Consider the following 22311-nt stretch of genomic DNA (forward strand, 5'->3'; position numbering starts at 1 on the left):
AGATGTCAGTACTATGACACTGAGGTCTTCAGACCAGAAGCTTCTGTGTGATTGGCTTGGGTTTGCTACCTGTGGATTCACCTGGCTATGCAGTGTGGCTAAATGCAGATCCTATGGTTGCACACAGCGCGCTGTGCTGCACTGGTAACTGAAGGACATGTGTAGGGGTTAGGAGGGATGGAAGCTTGCTTGTCATCAGGACAGTGAGGGTACTTACTATACAGCTCTGCTCTCTTCCAGGACTATGGGATCCCAAAGCATTTTGGTCTCTTTTATGCTATGGGCATTGCTCTGATGATGGAAGGGGTGCTCAGTGCCTGTTATCACGTCTGCCCTAATTACTCCAATTTCCAGTTTGGTAAGCTGAGCTTCCTTTTTTCTTTTGAGCTGGAGGTAGGATTTGCCATGCTCTATCTCCTGCTGAGTTGCTGGCATTTCCCATCCCTCTACCCTTGCAAACCTCCCTGGAGTCTGCCTGTTCCAGGGCTCAGTTAAGAGGCAGTGGGTCTTTGGATGCTGGGGACTAATGCATTTCAGCCTCCTCTCCAGACCTTGGGACTCTGGTATTGCACTGCTGGCAAGATCTCCCTTTGCTTTTGCAGCTCAGTGTTTGAAGATACTAAGTGCACAGCCTGAGTGGCAGAGTGCTCAAGCGTAGGAAGTCTCTGTCTGCCATCTCAGTGGAAACTTTTCTCTGTGGGCTCCTTTGCCTTCCTAGGGAAGAGAAGACTCAGGCAGGATCTTGTCTATGTGTGTAAATACCCAATGAGAGGGAATGAAGATGAGTGATCCAGGCTCTTTACAGTGGTTCTCAGTGACAGAACAAGAGGCAATGGGCACAAATTAAAACACAGGAAACTCCATCTGAACACAGGAATTTTTTTTTTTTTCTCTAAGGGTGATCAAAGACTGAACAGGTTGCCCATAGAGGTTGTGAAGTCTTCTATGGAGGTATTCGAGGCCTGACTGGACATGGTCCTGGACAACCCTCTCATAGCTGACCCTGCTTGAGCAGAGGGTGTTGGACCAGACAACCTCCAGAGGTCCCTTCTAACCTCAACCATTCTGTAATTCCCTGCCTGTTTCTGTGCAGCAGTGTGGGCATTTATTTTCTGAGCCCCTTTAGTTTTTGTTGCCCTAGAGCATGGTAAATGTGCTGCAAGATGGCAAAGCACAAAGTGCTGTACAGTGTAGTGCAGTGTCAGGGATTTGTGCCTGCCAGCCTTGGGTTTGGCCCTGCTGCTGCACTTCTTCCTATGCACTCAGAGCAGCTTTTTCAGCCTACTGACAGTACCTGTTTTCACTGTTTCTGTTGTGCTCCCTCCATAGACACCTCCTTCATGTACATGATCGCAGGACTGTGCATGCTCAAGCTCTACCAGACCCGCCACCCAGACATCAATGCCAGTGCCTACTCTGCCTATGCCTCGTTTGCTGTGGTGATCTGTCTGGCCGTCCTTGGAGTGGTATGGCTCCCTCTTACCTACCTGCTTCTCTGGGAAGGAGATGGTGTGGCTGGGAACATAGCTTAAGTGGGCAAATGACTGGGGAGAGCAGCAGGGTAGGATAAGAGTGTTAAGAAGCTGCTAGCATTTGAATTCATAGTACTCTTGTGTTTTCCTCCTCCCTTACCCTGGCCTTGCAGGGAGGGGAAGAGCAGTTTTCTCTAGGTGGGCTCCTTTTTGGGCTTTGCCCACCACATGCCCTCAAGAGGAGAAATTCATGCATCCAGATGTCTGTGACCAAGCATGCAGCTGGTCTTTTGTAGGGTTGCTCACCTTGGAGGAGAGGGGTGAGCTTCCAAGGCAGGTGTCCTCTACGTAATTGCTTCTGCTTCTTTCTCCCCTTTGGAAAACTCTGTTGCTAGGTACAGCTCCTGCAAATTGGCTTTGCTATCTTTGGAGAGGTGGAGGGCTAGAATAATGGCTGAGGGGCTCCCGGGCAAGTTTCTGGAGCACCTGCCTATAGAAGGGCATTGGAGCAGAAGGAATTTGGAGCAGAGGATTGCTCTTGTGCAGCAGTGGTCCCTGACAGGTCAGGCTTTGCCCATTTGCTCATAGCATTGCAGGTGTTGAGCTGGGCTTGCCTGAATCCCTAGCCTGTGCTTTACCTTGGAGGTCTCTGCTTCTCTTTTTTTAGGAAGGCTTGGTTTCATTTGGCAGTAACCAGGCAAAGTCCATTAAATTCTTCCTCTGAACTAGTAGCTGGGTCCCAGCAGGCTGTCAGCCCCTCACTACTTGACATAATGCAGAATAACAATTGATTTCTGCAAATGTTTCTATGTAGGGGACTATGGGATAAGGCATGCAGGAGCAGCTGGTGAACTTGGTACTTTCCAAGAATCTCTTGATAGCTGTGGTAGATCTGCACACCCAGGTTCAAAACACTGGGGTTTTATTATGGGATACTGTATTTTTTTCTTGTGGGATGTTTTGAAGCTGTAGAGTAGAGCTTATAAACTGCACGTCTCTTTTGCGGCATCATGCAGAGGTGGCTTTTCTGCTTGCTTCTTTTTTTTCCCCACACAAAATGAAATGTTCAGGCATGTGCTGTGCCCCAGAGGAGGGGAGTGTGGGGTCACAGCTTGATGGCAGACTAGAGTTTCTGGACTTCTTAACGTATAACTGAAAAATTAAAGTTTTAATATAGCATTAACCTGCCTTTGTAGGTCACTTCCAGGCCTTAAATAAAGTGAAAGTGTAAAAGAGGTGCAATTGCCTGCAGAGCAGCTTTGTCCTTTTTTGTCTACTGTGATGCACTCGTTAAAGTAATGGTTGGTTCCCTGACTGCCTTTATAAAAATCCAGCTCCTGGCCAGAGACCTGCTGCCCACCTCAGCAAGGAGAGCTTGCCTGCCTGGGTTTCCCTGCATTTCTGCTCCCTGGGCCAGCTGCAGTCCTTCCAAGCCGTCATCCTTGTCTGAGGAGGTGTTCAGAAAGAATGGTCTCCTCTCCAGAAGTGCTGAGCTCCTCTTGCTTCTCTGGACTTTGTCTGGATTTGTAGATCTGGTTTCGGGTTAGAAGATTTGGGGGTTTCTCTTCCATGTTCAGTGGGGTTGTCTAATGCCCCATGGTGACACAGGAGAGAAAAGGATCAACCTGCTGATAACAGGGCTCAGTTTGCTTTTAATATGTCTGCTTTCAGGTGTTTGGGAAAAATGACATGTGGTTTTGGATCATTTTCTCAATGATCCATGTTTTGGCCTCTCTGGCTCTCAGCACCCAGATCTACTACATGGGCCGCTTCAAGATCGGTAAGTGCTGTGACTGAACTATCTTGCTCTAGGGTGTGCAGGTGCCTCCTGTCCTCACCTGAGCGAGTCACCTATGCAGCGCATCTGTGAGCACAGTCCCGTGGCCTGTGTTTGTGTTCTGGGTTATCCTGTCCTCTCATCCATCTGATGCTTTTCCTGGCCTCTGAATTCCTTGTGCTGCTGCTTCCCAGACCTATGGGAATCAGCAGGACCCGTCTGCTCTGTGGTGGCAGAAGAGCTGGGCTCTGAGGGAGCCTGCCCTTCAGCTACAGCTCTCCCTAATGCTGTGCTCAGAGCGGTGAGCTAGGTAAAACCCTGTCATGGGGTGAGGGGGGAGAGGGTCTGGTGGGGAACCTGGCTCTTGTTCTTTGCTTACAACCATGTTTCTCCTTCCTCTTCTGCTTCTGTCTGCCTCAGATGGCCCTGACTCAGGTAACTGTCAGCAGCTCTCATTTTTCTCTGTTGAACTGATTGAGCAGTGGCATAGCAGCTGGGGATGCATGGATGTGTGCGGGGAGGCAGGCTTGTGTGCCACCTGGGGTCACCTCTTGAGAAGAGAAGTCAGTTTGCCAGCACCACTACCAGTCCTGTTTCTTGACAGGAAGGTGGTGATATAGCACAGGAGAGCTCTGCCCTTGGCGCAGGAGCCTTTTCAAGCTCTGTGTTTGTGATTGAAGAGGGACATGTTTGTGCGTGCGTGTCTGTCCATGCCCACTGCCACTGATGGCTCTGCAGTGAAGCTTCTGCAATGATTTTGAGAGCAGGTGTGTGTTGTCTTGAGTGTGCTCTGCCCCTCTAGGACCTTCTAAGGGCTGTGGGATCTGTTTCTGGTGTTTCCCTGCTCTGGCAGCTTGTTTCATGGAAGGTGCTTTTCCCCCTTCCTGCACACACATCTCTTCCAGAGATGTGGTTGCAAAGCCAGTCTGTTTATATGTACAGAGAGGGCCTATTTGACTTCCGGGTAGCGCTAGTGTGGAGGGTTTTTTCTTATTTTCTTTTTTACCTGTTGTTCTGGCCAAATGCCATCCACATCCTGTGGTGGCTGCCCTTCTGCTCAGACTGCTCCCAAAGAGCAAGAAATTAATCTGTTGACACCCTGACCATCCGCAGGCTGGGTCCTCTGTTGTCAGCTGGTGGCTGTCCACATCTTTCCCCTGTAGGCATTTTGGAGCTTAATCTGCTGGCTGTTCTGGCTTTTTATCCTCTTCTTTGACAGACTTGGGGATATTTCGACGGGCAACGATGGTACTGTACACGGACTGTATCCAGCAGTGCAGTCGACCAATGTACATGGTAGGTGACTTCTCATCTCAGCACCTCCCTCAGCAATTGCTCACTTCCTAGGCAATGTGCAGAGGGAAGAGGTGTGGCTATTTGAAAAAGTGATGCTCCCTGCCTCCCTTCTGTGCCCTCCCCCAAAATGTTTGGGTAAGTGTAGATCTCTGTGAAGTGGTTTACCCCCACCTTCAGGCCTCCCCTGATATCAGGCTTAGTGAATAAAACATCAGAGCAAAGGTGATACAGCATGGTAGGATTCGCCTTTGCTCTTGCTCTCTGGGTGCATCTGTCCAAAGGAGTGTGTATGAGGCTCTGTGCAGCCCAGTCTCTCTGGGGAAGGCAGTGACTATTTTGGCTCTGTGGCTTAAGCAACAGCTATTGCTATTTCTACAGCACCTCAGGGCAGACAGCAAAAAAAGTAAGAAATGGTAGCTGTTACCTTGTGTCCCCCTGATACTTTCTTCTTGGCACAGAGTGCCAATTAGGGCTTGAAGTCAAATGAAGTTATTATCCATGAGCATCCCCCCCCCCGAATAAGGGTCAGACCAAGTTTTGCAAGCAAACTCAGTGCACTCAGGCATAAAGTAAGCCTGGCTGGCCTGAAATAGCTTCATCATGAAAGCAGCTGTAAGCGTAAATGCATATGCCCCACAGATGTAACCCTTCTGCCTGCTGTAGTTATAGTGCTTCCCTAGCTAATGGTGAGATGGGTGAAAAAAGGCTCTGTGGATATGTGTGGGATGCTACCAAAGCTTCCCCTGCTGCTGCTTTCAAGCACATCCTTGCTCTGTGCAACAATTTTTCTGTAAAATAGTGGGAGAGAATGAATCTAACTAGAAAAGCAGTGGAAATGGTCAAAGAATTTGCAGAACCTTCTGAGTCTGATTCTTAAGTCCTGGGCTTGTCCTTTTTTAGATGTTTAGTCTCCTTCTTGCAATGCTTTCCTCAAATTTGTAAGGGCCAGAGCAGTTTCCATCTGGCAAAAGCTCGTGCAGTGCAAACTTCAGAGCCAGGTGTGTGTGTGTTTGCAGGAACCAGACTCCAAATCCTCACATAATGATACCCTGAATTTCTAAGGCAAAGGCCTCTTTTTGCATTTCCTTCTGCATTCGTATGATCATCAGTGTCTTCTCTTCAGGACAGGATGGTGCTGCTCATTGTTGGAAACCTGGTCAACTGGTCCTTGTAAGTAGTGGAGTGCTTGTCTTGCATACTTGTGCTTGTGGGCAGCAGGATTCAGTATTGACACATGCGTGGCCTGAAGTGATGGGGAAATGCAGCAGAGTCTGTGCAATAGTCCTGTGCTGGGGCCCTTCTGACAGGTTTTGGCAAGGAGCTTGATCTGATGAGCACTGATGGTAGGCAGATCCATAGGACGCAGTGCAGCGCTACAGAGCTATGTGAGGCATCCCTAAGCACTTCAGCTGGTGCTGTCTCATGGCTTGTGTCTGAGCGAGCTTGTATAGGGCTGGCCTGGTACCGTGGTGCTGCATTGTTCTGTACACATGCTTCCCACATAGCTGGGACGTCTCTGGCACAGCGAAGGTGGAGGAGACTTGACAGACACTTGTTAGTCAGTCACAGAGCCTGGCTCAGCAGTAACTGCATGGATGGAAGGGATCAGCTGTTGGATGAGACTTAAAATCATTGCCCCAAGCTCTTGCTTTTCACTAAAGCTGCTTCTCGGGGATGTGCCTTCTGCTAAACGTACAGGTCTGGGGCCAACTCCTACCAAGTGAGATGCATTGGCTGTGGGTTGGAAGCAACTCAGGGCCCTTGCCTGTCTTCTGGGGTCTCCAGGTTCGCTCAGCGGCTGACCATGGCTGAGTTTGCTCGGCAGAGAGCAGAGGTGAATGGTGCGTTTCCTCCAGGGAATTGGGAGGCTGTGGCAATGTTGCTGTGTCCTGTGGTCTGGTGGGGCAGTGGGTGGCTGTCAGTTTGGGGATGTACAGTGTCCCCAGTGAAAGAGGCTGTCTAATGTCCCTTCTTCCCCCTCTCTCAGTGCTATCTTTGGGCTGCTGTATCGGCCCAGAGACTTTGCCTCCTACATACTGGGGATCTTTATCTGTAACCTGTTGCTGTATCTGGCTTTCTACATCATCATGAAGGTAAAGGGAGGCAGCTGTAGCTGTCCCTGGGGTGCCTGTCTCCAAAGGGGAAGGGATGGGTCTCTTTTCTGGCTGCAGTTTGGGTTCCTGTGGTGCTGCAGAGGGATGTGGAGGGGCCTTTGTGGGGCTCAGGGTGGGACAAGGTGTTGGTGTTGGGGAGGGATGCTGTGTAGCCATCTCAGGGGTGGCTGGACTGTGACTCCCTGGGGTGGGCAGCCCTTTGCAGATGCAGATGGTCCAGGCTGGTGTTTCAGCCCTATGCATGGCTTTGGCCCCTGGGAAGAACTCAGGGTGTGTTGTGAGGCTATGTCCCTGTCTGCAGCTCCGCAGCTCTGAGAAGCTCCTGCCCATCCCCATGTTCTGCATCATGGCCACGGCAGTGGTGTGGGCAGCTGCCCTCTACTTCTTCTTCCAGAACCTCAGCAGCTGGGAGGTAAAGTTCCCCTTTTACTGTCCTGTCCATCTCTCATCATCTTTCCTTCCTGTTGTTTGTTTTACACAAAAAATACTCTGGGAAGAGTCTTGGGCTGCTCATGGAGAGCTGAAAGGGTTTAACTCCTTCAGAAGACTGGGAAGGGAGCATGGGAAGCTGTGCTGAGTGTGCAGCTATGGAGAGACTATGACCCAGGTGATCCAGAGATGACTGGCCCTCACCAGGGGACAGAGGAGGAGCTGGGGATCTGAAAGCAAAACTGGATAAATCCTGACCAGTGCTGGATGGAAGACTTCTTCCTGGAGCAGATGGCCAATGGGGAATAATCTGCCTGGGGTTGTGGAGACTCTTCATGGCCTGGGAGGCTCTTTAAATCCTGACTGAATGCCTTCTAACAAGATACCATGTCCATCTCCATGGAAGTGACAGGCTTGCTGCAGGGTGGTCTGGTGGAGGCTGTGCAGCTTGTGCTATGCTGGACCTTGGATGTGGAGACCAGAGGGTTCCCCCCAGCTGTGGGTTGTGGCCCCAGATCCATCTCCAGGTCTAAGTATGACATTATGTTCCTGCCCTGCTCTCACCACATGTCCAGCCAGCACAGTGCTTTTTCCTGGCTCCTGCATGGAGCGTTAAGGCAGGGTGATCTCCAGGGGGTGCAATGTGGCCAGCCAGGATTGGATATGAGGTATGAGTGGATATGAGGTATGAGTGCATATCAGGTCCTCACTGCTTGCCCACTCCCCTAGGAGACTCCAGCAGAGTCCCGGGAAAAGAACCGTCCATGCATCCTGCTGGGCTTCTTCGATGACCATGATGTCTGGCACTTCCTCTCTGCGGCTGCCTTGTTCTTCTCCTTTCTGGTAAGTCCTGCTGAGCCTCACCCTCCTTGTCCCTCTCTATCCGCATGGAGCTGCGGCTGCCCCAGGATGCCACAGAAGTGCCCCAGCTCCTCTGCTTGGCTCTGCCTCCAGTCATCCTTCACAGTGGGATGCTCCTTGTCAGTGGGATCAGGAATCAGGCTTTCTCTTTTGGCTTGTTGCTCCCTGTGCCTCCTGGCCTCAAATTCCCTCTGGGGCTGTGGGTCACACAGCTGTTGTGGGGAAGCTGAGGGGCTGCTGGTATGACCAGCCCTCTCATGGGTTTGTGAGGACCTCCAAGGAAGGGACCCTACTTTCTTTGACCCAGGTAGTAGGGTCACTGGTGTGGAGCTTAGCTCGCTCCTAGACTTTCTGTCACTTCCGTAAATTGACTCCTGTGCTTCTCTACTTGGTACCACTTTTCAGACCTGAAGGTCTGTGTGGTGGAAAAGGTGGAGGCATCCCCTGCGATGGGGTTGGAGTGTAGTATTTTGGGGAAGTGGAGAAGGAGGCCTTAACCCTAGCTGTGCAAGGTGCAAACTGTGTGTGAAGGAGCTGCCTGGCCGCTTGCAATGCCTGAGCTGTGGTCAAGCAACTCCCACCCTGCTGCCTCCTGGATGGCTCTTCAGAGGCTAGTGATGAGGGACCAGTTTACAAGCAGCGTCTCCATCATGGTGGGGGCAGGATTACCTGCTCAGGTCCTTGCAGCACTGTAGGCAGAGCTGCCTGTCAGCTGTGCTGCCAGAGTGACTTGCTGGGAGCATTACAGAAACAAAGTTCATATGGCACATCTACATGGGTTCCTGTCGTGACTTCTGTACGTGCTGGAGACATGGCCCAGGTGGAGCCCCCCTGTGATGCGATGCCATCAGGAGCTGGTTGTTCTGCCCAGCCATGGGCTGGCCAGCAAGACCTGAAGCTGCCTCGCACTTTCCTCCTCAGGTCCTGCTGACCCTGGATGATGACCTGGACGTGGTGCGCAGGGACAAGATCCCAGTGTTCTGAGTCCTCAGGGCACAGGGGCGCAGGGACGTCCCAAACTGCTCAGCCAAAGGCACTGGGCCAACTGGTGTCTGTGGGGAATGAGCTTGCTTCCATGGCCAACAACCCCGTGGGAGCAGGGGAGCCAGATCCCACAGCAAGCACGAAGGGGTGCTGCGGTAACTGAGGCAGGACTGGGAGGGAAGACAACACTTGCTGCTTTCCTACCGCATCCTCTGGGGCAGGCACGACCCAGGGGCCGAGGACAGTGCCCAGCCCTCCGGCTTGTAGGTGCAGTGGGTGCTGGAGCCAGTGAAGAGGGAGGAAACTGGAGGTGTGTTTGAGACCTTTGCTTCCCTTCGTCCCTGCTGATGTGCTCCGCTTCCTCTCCAGTGAGCAGGCTTGATAAGTGTAATGCAGCTCCTCCTGCATCTGCAACTGGCACCTGTACCCTGCAGGCTGCTGCCCTCGGAGAGTCCCTTTGGCAGCACAGGGAGAGAATTTGGTTCCTGTCCTGCAGCCGCCGAGGGAGCAAAGGACTCCAAACTGAGGTGGAAGTAGGGGACTGTTTTCTCTTTTTTGTTGGAGAGGCTCCCCCCTCCTGTAGCTGGTGGGGAGCCATGGTAACAAGAGACTGCAGTGTTGGAGGGGAAATGGTGGACTAGAGCTGCCCATGAGTGCTCTACTAGAGGCAGAATCTCCCGCCTTGCTCTTGCAGCCTCTCTCACTTACTCACATTGAACAGCCTCACTTCACTCTGGTGACTCCTACACAGGCACTTGCCAGCGTGATGGTCTCTTTCACAGCACCAGAAGTGCTGTCCTCAAGTGACCGTAAGAGAGATGGTGTGGCGAAGCCGCAGCCTTGCATGCTGGGCAGCTCCTTGGCAGCTCCTGCTGTGTGGCCTTGCTAAAGGGGCAAGGTGGAATGGGGAGGCTGTCCAGCAGCCTCAGACTTTTTCCTCCCACAAGCTTGCTTTGGGAAAACTTGGCAAAACAGGTTTCCTTATAGGCTGGGAGTGTGGAGGAGGTTTTGGGGCGGTTGGGGTTGAGCTCTTCAGCTAAAGATCTGGACCAAACTTTTTTTTGTCTCCAACTTTTCTGCATCTGAAACAAGTTTTTAAATGGCTTCTGCATTCTTCCTGAATTCTTAGTTATTTAAAAAACAAGAATAAGGTGTGAATTATTTCAGGCCTTGCATCTAAAATGTGACCTGTTTTGCTAATTTTGAATTAAAAAGTATTCTTTGAGGCCTGCTGTCCTTATTCTTGTCATTGTCTGAGCACTTTTCCTTTGATGTATGTGCATGTAGTCAGTGATGCAAAGGCTCCATTCCACTTGTGCTTACCAAAGCAGATGACTATGGTAATTTTCTACTCCAAGAAGCCTGTATCTCCTAGCTTTTAAGGTTTTAAACTAGCTGGTTTTTATTTTTTCTAAGTTGGAGTTTTTCAAGATGGTCAATAAAATGAATGTTCCTAGCTCCCTGCTCTGCAGGTTGATTGGAATTCTTCTTGCTCCAGCTCTCAGCAGCAGCAGAGAGCACTTGGGGCAGAGGGGTGCCAGCTGCTGTCATCCTTAGGACCCTTGCAAACAGTTTCCTGAGCATAGGTGCAGATGACTTGCTTGTTCTCTTAAGCAAATTGCCTTTGAGAGGCTAAATAGAGTAAAGAACAGACACTATTGTTTGTCACTGTAGCCCCTTTGGCAGAGTGGAGGAGGAATGACAAAAGAGGCTGCCAGCCGCTATCTTCCTGAGCAGAGCTGCACTGCTCCGGAGATGTAGCTGCGTTTCAGGCAGGGTGTGCCAGAACACGCAGAAGGTGGCAGCGGTCTCTGTGTGCTGCGCTTTGGGCTTGACTTGCACGTTTGCCATGCAGATGGAGTTGTGAATGTTTCGTGTTTGAAATAGGGATAGGTTTCTCAGGCTTGTTGCGAAGCATGAGCTTCTCTTCCTTAACAGCATCACCATGGGCTGCAGGGAAGGAGATGACACTTGCTTTTGTCGGAGTAGCACCAGCAGTGGAGTATCAAGCTGAGGATAGTCCATGTTTTCCATTCAGCCACCCTGCAGCCTTGCCATATGTTCTTGGTGTGTCTAAAATGGTAGATTCCAATATTAGCGACATAGGCTTGCCGGCAGCTTCCTTTTTCTTCTCATAAGGAAAGACTGCCAGGAAGTCTGAGGTGCAAAAAACCTCCCCAAATCCTTACTGCCGAGTGCAGCAAGACTGAACCACCCCCGTCAGGGACTCCTGGTGGGGCTGTGGTGCTTTGTCTGTGCAATGGAGTCGCCTGGGTTTCTGTACCCAGAGGTGTATGAATGTTTGACCTGAGAGCTTTTTTGCAACATGTACTCTGTGCTGCCCTGTCCCTCTCCCTGCAAATGCAAGGGCTACTGTAGGTCCCCAGGTGCTGCACTTCCAGTTCTCTGATCAGTGAAACCAAAAGTTGTTGTAATAATACCTGGGGTGTGCAGGATGTGCTCTTTCCAGAGAGCTCTACTTGGAGGGCAGGTGGTAACATGCAGTGACAGCCCTGCTGCCAGCACCATCCATTCCCTCCCTTCTCTCTGCTTCTCTAGTCCTGGCCCTGGCAGCAGGAGCTGAGGTCTGGGGCACAGCTGCTCAGAGCCCTGCTGCATGGTGGCACCTGGAAGCTGCATGAAGAGCTGCAGCAGTAGATCTGTTGGGAGGTGATGTGTAATGGTCACATCTTTTGCTGCTGGGTGAGCTAGGGAGCAAGTGGGGCAGTGCTTTGGGGCCAGGACTGGGGGAGGCAGCAGCAGCAGAAGGGGAGAAAATTTCCTGATGGAGTCCTCATCATGGGCCTTGCATGTACAGTATCTTGCTCTAGCAAGTGCCTGGAAAACTTCAGGTTGAGCCCTGTGTGTGCCTTCAGGGTGGGTTACAAGGCTTTGTGCTGGGATGTGCTCACAGGACAGCAGTGCTGCGGTGGGCAGGATAAATCCCTGGGTGCTGGGGACATGTGGGGTTTGAACACAGCCTGCCAGCACCAGCAGGTTGAGCACGAACTCCCATGCAGTGCTAAACTGAAAGAAACCTCTACTTGAACCTTGCCCCTCTGGGACCTGGAGGGAGCTGTGTAAATCTTGTCTAGGGTGGGAGCTTGTCAAGGTGGGAGGCTATGCTGGGGTGATTAAAGGTGCTTGAAGTGGAGATACTACCCTGCTGTTGCCCAAGGCTCAACAGTTGGAGCATCTGCATGCTGTGGGAACTTCACTAGCCTTTAGTCTTTCAACTGCCTGGTTTCTCTGGTGTCCATGCTGCAATCACACCTTGCAGCTGCAACTGCACCATGTAAAGCATTCCAGAGCCCAGTGAATATTTTTACATGAAGTGGGCAAGTCCGGCCGGAGACTCCAGTGTGGTTTCTTACTAGAATTAGCAAATGCTGCCTCCCTCAGTTCCCTTGAGCCAGAGAGACAGGGAGAAGAGGAACACTAGTTAAAAAAACCTGTTGATCTTGGCAGATCATCAGAACTGGTGTACAAGCAGGTATTTGGGGGGGGGGGAGTGACACTTGGAGGATCCAGTGTTGGATCCTGCCATTTGTGAGTCTCACCTGAAGTCCTCTTTTCTCACTGTGCTGCCTTCATACCCCTGCTTAGTCAGGTGCAGGATGGGCTTTCGCCTTGCAGGACTGCCCTTACCCTGTGTTTAGGTGTGGAGAAAGGTGTGAGCAGCTTTTCCTCTTGTACAAGTGTGTTCTGCTTTTGATGTATTTTGTGGTGCACAGAAGTCAAGGACATAGGACAAGGTGTTGGGGTAGTAGGAATATCGCTTCTGTGGCAGACTGAAGAAGGGCTTGTGTGCCCCCAAATTTGTCCAGTTTTGGACACACATTTTCATAAAAGATATTCCTTCTCCCTATGTCTTCCATAGTCTGTAGTTTCAGACCTTGTTCCAAGCTTGTATTTGCTTCTAGCCAGGAAGGTGGTTATTTCCTCTAAATAGGAATGTGAGGAAAAAAACTAATGTTGAACAGCAGTTGGAAGACTGGAGGTAGGAGAGCAACATATGCGCTCGCTGAGCTAAGCAGAGATGAGCACAATATGCAAATGGCAAGGTGGTAGCAGTGCGGGAGAGAGAGGCTGGAGAACAGCACAGAACAAGCAGAAAAACTTGAGAATTAAATTAAATACAAGGAGAGGCACCTCAAGCCTAAGAGGTGGGAGGAAGGGTTGGAATCGTTTCCCTGCTGCTTCTGTGCCTCCAGCTTGATGCATCAATTTTTAAAATTTCCTCTTAGCTTTGCTCTGCCTGCTGGTTTCTGTTTGTACTTCAATTCTCCCACCCAGCGGCCGCATGGCTCAGCCTGATGTTGTGGCTGCAGGGGTATCTCGATGATTCTGGCTGGTGAGATGTCTGGCTGGGCATGTGGGCAGCTCTGTGTCTCCTAGCTGTCCTCATCAAGCTGGGCTATGCAGCACCTGATCTGCAGGTGTCACAGTGTTAGTTGGAGGTGTGGAGGGAGAAAAGCAAAGCAGCTGATGTGTGGGTTGTGTTAGAAGGTGGGGGCCCTTCTGCTGCCCATGGGCCAGTAGCAGGGTCCCTGCTTCCCCCATCATGTGCTCATCCCTCCTACGCTCAGCACAAACTGCTGTAACAACTCTTGAAAGGGAAGCAAATGGTTCAGTTTTCTGGTGAACCCCCTTAGTGGGTTTAAGTGGCTCGCTGCAGGGGTCGAGGGGCTTGAAGGAAGCAGGAACTGGCCTGGCTGGAAGTGGCGGCTGCCAGGGTAACTCTGTGTGTTGTGGAAGCTGTACCTGCCCAGGAATATCCACCCTAAGCTTTCCACAGTTGGTCATTAAATACTCAGGCTTATTTGCCATGTCATGAAATATATTTGCTGTTTTTATAAGCAAAAGAGCTACCAACACTCAGCTTTGTATAATTGTTGTGTTACCTCCTGCAATGCCCTCCCCATTCCCACATTTTTCCCAAGTAAAAGCTGGTGCAGGGCTGTGGCTGGGTCAAGCAATTCTGCAGGGCCAGAAAGCTGCTGCCAGGCAGGCTCTGCCCTACCTTCCGCGGTTGCAACGTGATCTGCCTCTTGCCTCTGCTGTGCTCTTCTCTTCACACAGTGCCCGGGCACCTGAAGGTGTCAGGAAACATAGGTAAAGTTGTTCTGTCTGGTACAACTCAAACTTTTGTAGAACGATAATAAAACCCCCTCACAGTTTAGGGAAGCTATTAGGATCTTGTGAGCTGACAGTGTTACAGCTACCACCAAAACCTCTGGGACGGTAGAAGAGCAGCCAAGGCAGGGGGAGTATGCTGCGTTTTGAAATGTGAAGGCACAGTTTTAGGAGAAATGTTAACTTGTCCACAGCTAAATGTAGATTTTGTGCCTATTAAAACAGCAGCACCTACACTGAGCAAAAGGGTCTTTGGTGGGGGGAAGTGAGCAATGACAGCAGCAGGGAGATATTGAGTTTATCCATGACATGAACAGGCTGTATTTGAGACTGAAGTATGCTGCCTGCGGGTATGCTCCACCTCTAGCTCAAGATGGGGGAAAAACACTTAGAGCCAGTTTCACTTGTTTTTTTTTTTTGTATGTGGTTTCCCTCACGTACACACGCCTGTGGCTGCACCAAGCGTTTGTATGAGCCCAGCAGACCCGAGGGCCCCCAGCAGCTTTCAGCATGGAGGACAAGCGGGACCCTCACTCCCCCAGTGCGCTGCTGGGGCCTCGGTGGAAACTGCGCCAGCAGCCCTGCTCCATCTCCCACAGGTAAGCACCGCACCCGCATCTGTTGTAGTTAGCCAGCGGTGAGGGCATCAGAAGGTATTCAGATGCCTTGTGTCCTGTTTCCCCTCCTCTCTACTACGATAGCAGGTCTCTACAGCAGGAAACTTCACCTTTATGCAGTGTGCTGGCACAACTCTGACACTGAAGCTGGGGCTGTTGCTCGTGGGTAGTGTTTGGGGCGGTTAACTAGCCCTGCCTGGCAGCTCTCGGGCCTGAGCTGCCCTCTCAAGGCAGGGAAATTGGGCTGAGAGTAGGTTACTATGACTGCTCGGAGACTGTCCTTAGTCCTGCACATGTTGTCTTGATGTTCTGAACTACAGTGATCTCTGAACACAGCCTCCTCGTTAAACTATAGATACTGGCTGTTGCTGAAGTAACAAAATAGCAGCTCATTTGTCTTAATACTAAATTTTAATTAAAAAAAAAAAAAATCCATGAGGGCATCTTCCCTGTCCACCAGAATTTTGAGGTTTACAAGCAAGGCATTGTGGAGCCCCTGAAAGCAATTGTTTCCTAGCAATTCTGTCAACTCCTCCTCTATTATGCAGCCTCCTACAAAGCCTTTACTTACTTTGCAGCCTCTCTGCACCCGTCTCATTCAAACCACATCCTTTAGATTCAAACTGTGACAAAGGAACTATTGTAGAGCACTTTACAACCACTATGGCAGTGCGTGATGAGAAGCATTTTATAAAGCTGATGTTGTATCTTAACACAGTGATCACTGTCATCTGGGTAGGGACAGCACCTGCCACGCATTACTTAGATACTTCATTATCAGTTTATGTTTCTTCTGGATTATGTAGTGTTATATATCCAGATAAAGGGTGCGTAACTCTGGTCTATATCATAGAATGGTTTGGTTTGGAAGGGACCTTAAAGATCATCTAGTTCCACCCCCTTGCCATGGGCACCTTCCACTAGACCAGGCTGCTCAAAGCCCCATCCAACCTCACCTTGAACACTGCCAGGCTTTCTAGGCTGCAAGCACATGTTGCTGGATCATGTTGAGCTCTCAACCACCACCCCCAAGTTCTTCTCTGCAGGACTGCTCTCAATCCACTCCTAGCCCAGCCTGTATCTGTGCTTGGGATTGCCCTGACCCACATGCAGGACCTCCTACTTGGCCTTGTTGAACTTCCTGAGGTTTGCACAGGCCCACCTCTCAAGCCTGTCAAGGTCCCTCAGGATGGCATCCCTTCCCTCCAGTGTGTTGACCGCACCACAGCTTGGTGGTGTCAGCAAACTTGCTGAGGGTGCACTTGATCCCACTGTCCATGTTACCAACAAAGATGTTAAAGCGCTGGTCCCAATACCGACCCCTGAGGAACACCACTTGTCACTGTTCTCCACTTGGACATTGAGCTGTTGACCACACCTCTGAGTGCAACCATCCAGCCAATTCCTTATCTGCCACGTGGTCCATCTGTCAAATCCATATCTCTCCAATTTAGAGACAAGAATGTTGTGTGGGACAGTGTCAAATGCTTTGCACATGCATATGTGGAGAATATACATACACATATGCAGTGAATACACATCAGTGGAGAACTATGACTGTAAATTCCCAGTCTCAAAAAAAAAAAAAGCTTTTATTTTCACCTATCCTGAAGAGTGAAATGTGTGGCTTTCTATGGGAAAAGAAGTTGTACCAACAAGAATACAGTATTCAAAGAGCATTTTTGGTTTTTTTAATAAAATACTATCATGTTCATATCTATACAAATAATTATTACAACTATTAAACAAAGTATTACATTTAACAATAGAAATCTCAGAACTCTGAATAAGATCATGGTTTGGGATATTTACACCTGAATGCAACACATTTGTAAAAAGATGTCAAAATAAACAGAACAAGATCTTATTTACAATTGGAAGATGATGTTCCTGTTCATTCATTATAGATTTCTACTGCAGAGTTCCTTTTTTCCATTACAAAATAGTAAGGGCTTTCCACCGAGGCTGTATCCAAGTAATTTACAGCTGTATAAAACAGAAGCACAGCAGAAAACTCTGGACTGAATATAAATAATTTACACCATGGAGGGCAACAGCATATTTAATTAATCTCCTGTGGCAAAATCTGTACTTGCTGCCCTTCTCACAGTGAGTGGGCAAGAATGGGGGTACAGCCCACTGTGGGCTTGGTTGTTTCGTATTTGTGATTGCCGAAACAGCAGCGCATATTGCAAACTTGGAAACCTACTTGTAAAAATACTTTTGGTGAGGCAGAAAGAAATGCTTTTTTCTTTAAATTTATCTCATAAAAACTGGTATCAGCAAATAATAAATGGCTTCTGTGTAACGAAGCAGGGCTCGTTTGGTATTGCCATGACCAAAACCCTTTGTAAATCTTTCACCGGTTCACAGAATAACTTGCTCTCAGTATAACTAGTGGGAATAAAGTGTTGGTGCTCTGAGGTTTTAGATTTACTCTAGGGATCGCAGAGGCAGTAGGAGGTCGAAAACACCCTCACACGCAAACCTGTGTCTGCACTGGCGCTCCTGTCCATGTGGCTGCTACCCGTGCTGGATCAGTGACAGCGGGAGAAGGGAACAGCAGTAGTAGACCACTTAGGTTAGGTGATGATAAAGAATGGAGCTCCTTATATCGCTGTATCAGAAAACAACACAAATTTTGACAGATTTGGTATAAATAGATTCAAAGCTACTCTGTCTTTCCAGTCAAAGTGAGATTATTAAGAAAGTGATGAGCATGAAACTTATTTGGGGAATAGCAAAACATCACAGCTCTTAGCCCAGCTGCCTACGCTCAGTCATCCAGAAATAGCGTGAGTTTGTGACCAAGTCCTTGAGCCAGGGCTGCGTGAGTACCTCTGCATAAGGTGAGAAGAGAACAGGAGATCAGAAATAACAAAATGACCCCTTTTCTCCAGCAATGCCCTCTACAGTTGCCCTGACACGATCTGTTTCCTGCAACAGCACTACAGTCACCAACCACCGCAGCAGCAGCACAGCTTTAAAGTGCAGTAGGAAATCTGTGCAAAATTCAGGAGGCTCTGTACTAGCACAGCATGTTTTTTTTTTTGTTTTTTTTTTGTCAGAGAGGTGCTCTTCCACCTGGGCAGCAGCATAGTGACTGGAGCAGGGAGCAGGAGCTAGAAAACACATTCCAGTAAGGCTCAGCCACCAGCTCAAATCACTTCAGTTCTCAGTTTCCTTAGCTGTTCTTAAATGAGGTCCTTTCTCTCAATGAAAAGGTATATAAATGTTAATATGTTACTGTTTTATTACCTGCTTTCAACTTAGTCTGACTCTGCTCTTACTCTCCTAGGCTTCTTAAGGGATTAATCAAGGACTACAGAGACATGGGTGCAGCCCAGCCCTACACCAGTTGCTATTGTCAGAAGTCACTTAGGCCAAGCTGAAAGCCACAGCTCCACAACGCTTGTCAGCTGTGGCAGTCCCACCCTAGAGGTAGTGCCGAACCTTTCCCTTCGGCTGCTTATTTTGCTAAATTAAGCAGTACTGGGTATTTTTCCTTTCTTCAAAGCCAAAACAAAACCCCCACCTAGTCTAAGTAACCTTCAAAAAGGTATTATGGAAGAGAAAATGCCATTCTCCACATAACAAATTGCAATTAAAACCACAAAATCTTTTCCAAATATATCTTGAAAACCAAAAGAACTGTTAATTGCCAGGTAATTTTTAGGACGAAAAGATAACAAATTGTTGCTGTTGTAGATGTTTGCTGAAGAAAATGTATTTGTTTGTCAAATTGTTATTATAACAAGTAAAACAGAATTATTTGATCTGCTGAACTTACAGAAGCTCCTTTTTCAAACTTTTTTTTTTTCCTCCCCCAAAAAACATGTATTGAAGTAAGGTGAACCTTCCTTAAAGTCTTATCAACCTGATACCTAAACACAACAGCTTCAATGGTAGGGAAAAGGAAAAATAAAAGAAAAAAGAAAGAATGGCAAAGATGATGCAATCATTCCTCTTTGTGAGGGCAGAGCCCAAAGCCCTGGGAAAGGGCCAGTGGTCAGAAGCTGAAACAGCGACCTGTCAGTGGCACAAACTGACCTACAAAACTAAACGCAAGAAGCCTGGTCCATGTGGAACGGCAGGAGTGATTAGTTTACCAAGAGGAAAACCAAAACAATTTCATAACTAAAAACTAACCAAAATTACTTAACATCTAATTTCCCCTCTTTTGATGTGAAATATCCAGTGCATCCACTGTTCTGTCTAAAGGCATATGAGCATGAACATGCGAGAAGCTGAAATCTGTGGCAAACGCAAAAGCTGCTCTTAAGCCAGGGGACCTGCCCAGATTCAGCGTTCAAAGACCATCTTGGACAGTCAATTAGACCAAAAGACTGCACAATAGAGCCAATTTTTCTTCAATTAATTGATCTAAAAAGCCAGTCAGAAGTGTAAACAACAGAATTTGGACAAGTGCATTTATATGAAGCTCTAGCAGATACATCTGCCTACCTTTCTTTTCACAGCAGCCTTCCTGATCTCACGCCAACGCCACAGGATCATTTAGTATCACTTATGGCACATAAAAAAACCTCACACTTGTATGTGGCTGAACTTCAACAGAAATTGCCGTGTTCAAGGAGGGTAATGAAATGGTATTTCTCCATCCTGGTTGTGGCAGATTTCAGAAAAAGTCCTGAGAAGGACAACAAAGTGGCATGGCAATTAACGCAGGAATCACCGTGCCCTGTCACAACAATGCGAGGTACAAGTGTCTAGAGAAGACTGACGGTCACATGGTAATTACTTTTGAGCCACATACTGCAAAACTGTGCAGTTCCTGCAAAATTGCAATAGTCTTTGTATGACTAAAATGCCTGTGCTGTGATTACCTGCGCTACAGGTATCCTGTGAACAAGGTCGCTATTCTTGGTCGTCTTTGTAAACAGAACAGGGGCACGTGAAAGTTAGTGACACTGCCTCTTCAGAAAATGATGTAAAACATTTTTAAAAAAAAAAAAAGCCAGAATCACAGCTGACATATTCTACTGTGAATACTCAGGATTGCATTTAACCTCGATATACTACCAGTGAAATTAACAGTGAAATCAATATGAAGGAATAAATATATAGAATAGAATAGAACAGAATAGACTATTTCAGTTGGGAGGGACCTACAACGATCATCTAATCCAACTGCCTGACCACTTCAGGACTGACCAAAAGTTAAAGCATGTTGTTAAGAGCATTGTCCAAATGCCTCCCAAACACTGACAGGCCTGGGGCATCGACCACCTCTCTAGGAAGCCTGTTCCAGTGTCTGACCACCCTCTCGGTACAGAAATGCTTCCTGATGTCCAGTCCAAACCTCCCCCGGCGCAGCTTTGAACCATTCCCACGAGTCCTACCCGTGGATCCCAGGGAGAAGAGCTCGGCACCTCCCTCTCCACTCCCCCTCCCCGGGAAGCTGTAGGGAGCCGTGAGGTCACCCCTCAGCCTCCTCTCCTCCAAACTCGACAAGCCCAGAGTCCTCAGCTGCTCCTCAGAGGACATGCCTTCCAGCCCTCTCACCAGCTTTGTTGCCCTCCTCTGGATGCATTCAAGGACCTTCACGTCCTTCTTAAACTGCGCGGCCCAGAACGGCACACAGCCCTCAAGGTGAGGCTGCACCAACGCCGCATACAGCGGGATCATCCCCTCTGGAGCGGCTGGTCAGGCTGTGGTTGATGCCCCCCGGGGTGCAGGTTGCCCTTTTGGCTCCCAGGGCACACGCTGCTGGCTCGCATTGAGCCTGCTGTCGACCAGCCCCCCCCCAGATCCCTTTCTGCAGAGCTGCTCTCCAGCCACTCCTCTCCCAATTTACACTTGTGCCCGGCGTTACACCGTCCCAGGTGCAGAATCCGGCTTTTGGACTTGTTAAATTTCATTCCGTTAATGATAGCCCAATGCTCCAATCTATCTAGATCCCTCTGCAAGGCCTCTTGTCCCTCCAGAGAGTCAACAGCATCTCCCAGTTTGGTATCATCAGCAAACTTGCAAATGGCGCATTCAACTCCTGCATCCAGATTGGTGATAAACAGTTTGAAGAGAACTGGCCCTAGAATTGAACCCTGAGGAACACTGCTGGTGACAGGTCACCAGCCAGACGTAGCCCCATTCCCTACAACCCCTTGAGCTCTGCCCTTCAGTCCGTTCTTCACCCAGCACACCGTCAACCTGCTCATCCCACAGCTGGACAGCTTGTCCAGAAGGATGCTGTGAGGGACAGTATCAAAAGCCTTACTAAAATCCAGAAAAAACTAACATCCACCACCTTCCCTTCATCCGTTAGGCGGGTGACCCTAACACAGAAGGATATCAAATGAGTTAAACAGGACTTTCCTTTTGTGAACCCACGCTGACTGTGCCTGATGATTGCGTTGTTCTTTAAATGCCTTTCGATAGTACCCAGTATAATCTTCTCCATAATTTCTCCAGGAATTGAGGTTAGACTAACAGGTCTGTAGCTCCCTGGGCTCTTCCCTCACATCCTTCTTGTAAATTGGAATAACACTGGCGAGCTTCCGCTCAGCAGGGACCTCCCTGGACTCCCAAGACCTTTGGTAGATGATCAAGAGGGGTCTTGCCATAACATCCCCTAGCTCCTTCAGTGCTCTGGGATAAATCCCATCTGTCCCCATGGACTTGTGAACGTTCAGCTGTTGCAACTGGCCTGTGTCAGTTTACAAGCTCACTCCTGTTTTCAAAGACATCATGAAGTAGCTTAGATTTCCCAGCAGAGGAAACTAATGTGGTACTATGTGAATGCCTGGAATGACGAGCAGGACTAACTTCTTTATATAAAAGTCCTTAAAGCCAGGGCTTAATTCTTCACTACTTTGTCTTGAAAGCCAAATACACCATTGCACACACAATGCCATTTAAAGAGACCAAGAATGGTGGTTTTGCTTCCCTCCGAAAGGTCTAGACGAGTATATAACACACAGCGCAGCTGCCGCTTCAATACCCCTGTCTTTATCATCCGCAACCCACGGAGCCACTCATCGTTATGGAACTCATTTCACCACCTGAGGGATCTACCGAGTTAGGGAGATCAATTTGATGTTGAGGACTGACCATCATTCCTAACCCTCCTGCTCTGCACAGGCCAGTTGCTGCCACTAGGTCAGTAACTACACTTGGCGGCCCATTTCACAGTCGAACTCAAGACAAGATGCCTTGCTGTGAAGTGAATTAAATATTCAATCTATTTTTGTTAAGAAACACAGAGAACTGATGCACCACTTAGACTTAGTGTCCTAAGATAAGCTCCATCTGAATTAAAAAGTGATTCCCAATGAGAATCAGAACCATTTCACTTAACTTTGCAGAAAAACATCAGACCTCAGGTTACAAGAGCGGAGACACTGTCAGGATGGACTACAGACACAGCCCAATTATTTTTTATGCTAAAGCCTCTTTAATTTCCTGGATTGGCGTAAAAGGACTTAGCAAAAATGAGGCCTGGGCAGTCAAGCTGTGGAAAAGCCTTTCAGGTCCCTCTTTGTGGGTCCTGTTCTTGGAGATGGAGGAGTATCTTTCTTTCTACCTTTCAAAATTAAAAAAAAAAATAAATAATAAAAAAAAAATCCCAGGGAGTCTGCTCCTCTGCCCCCCCCCCCCCCCCAGGGGGA

General features: G+C 48.8%; 2 protein-coding genes across 2 annotated transcripts in view; one reads left to right on the forward strand and one right to left on the reverse strand.

Moving 5' to 3' along the window:
- Nucleotides 1-10750, forward strand: part of SIDT1 (SID1 transmembrane family, member 1) — a 42869-nt gene extending 32119 nt beyond the window's left edge. Inside the window, exons 17-25 of the mRNA XM_010567488.1 lie at nt 241-358; nt 1330-1466; nt 3144-3252; nt 4469-4545; nt 5669-5715; nt 6533-6638; nt 6961-7071; nt 7818-7931; nt 8871-10750. Of these exons, the coding sequence (XP_010565790.1) occupies nt 241-358; nt 1330-1466; nt 3144-3252; nt 4469-4545; nt 5669-5715; nt 6533-6638; nt 6961-7071; nt 7818-7931; nt 8871-8933 (882 nt within the window). The 3' untranslated portion in view covers nt 8934-10750. The remainder of the gene's footprint in view (nt 1-240; nt 359-1329; nt 1467-3143; nt 3253-4468; nt 4546-5668; nt 5716-6532; nt 6639-6960; nt 7072-7817; nt 7932-8870) is intronic.
- A 7757-nt stretch (nt 10751-18507) lies between these two features.
- Nucleotides 18508-22311, reverse strand: part of KIAA2018 (KIAA2018 ortholog) — a 32616-nt gene continuing 28812 nt past the window's right edge. Inside the window, exon 8 of the mRNA XM_010567489.1 lies at nt 18508-19334. The gene's annotated coding sequence lies outside the window, so the exon portion shown is untranslated. The remainder of the gene's footprint in view (nt 19335-22311) is intronic.

Source organism: Haliaeetus leucocephalus, unplaced genomic scaffold, assembly GCF_000737465.1.
Source record: "Haliaeetus leucocephalus isolate CR32 unplaced genomic scaffold, Haliaeetus_leucocephalus-4.0 Scaffold228, whole genome shotgun sequence".
Lineage (NCBI taxonomy): Eukaryota > Metazoa > Chordata > Aves > Accipitriformes > Accipitridae > Haliaeetus > Haliaeetus leucocephalus.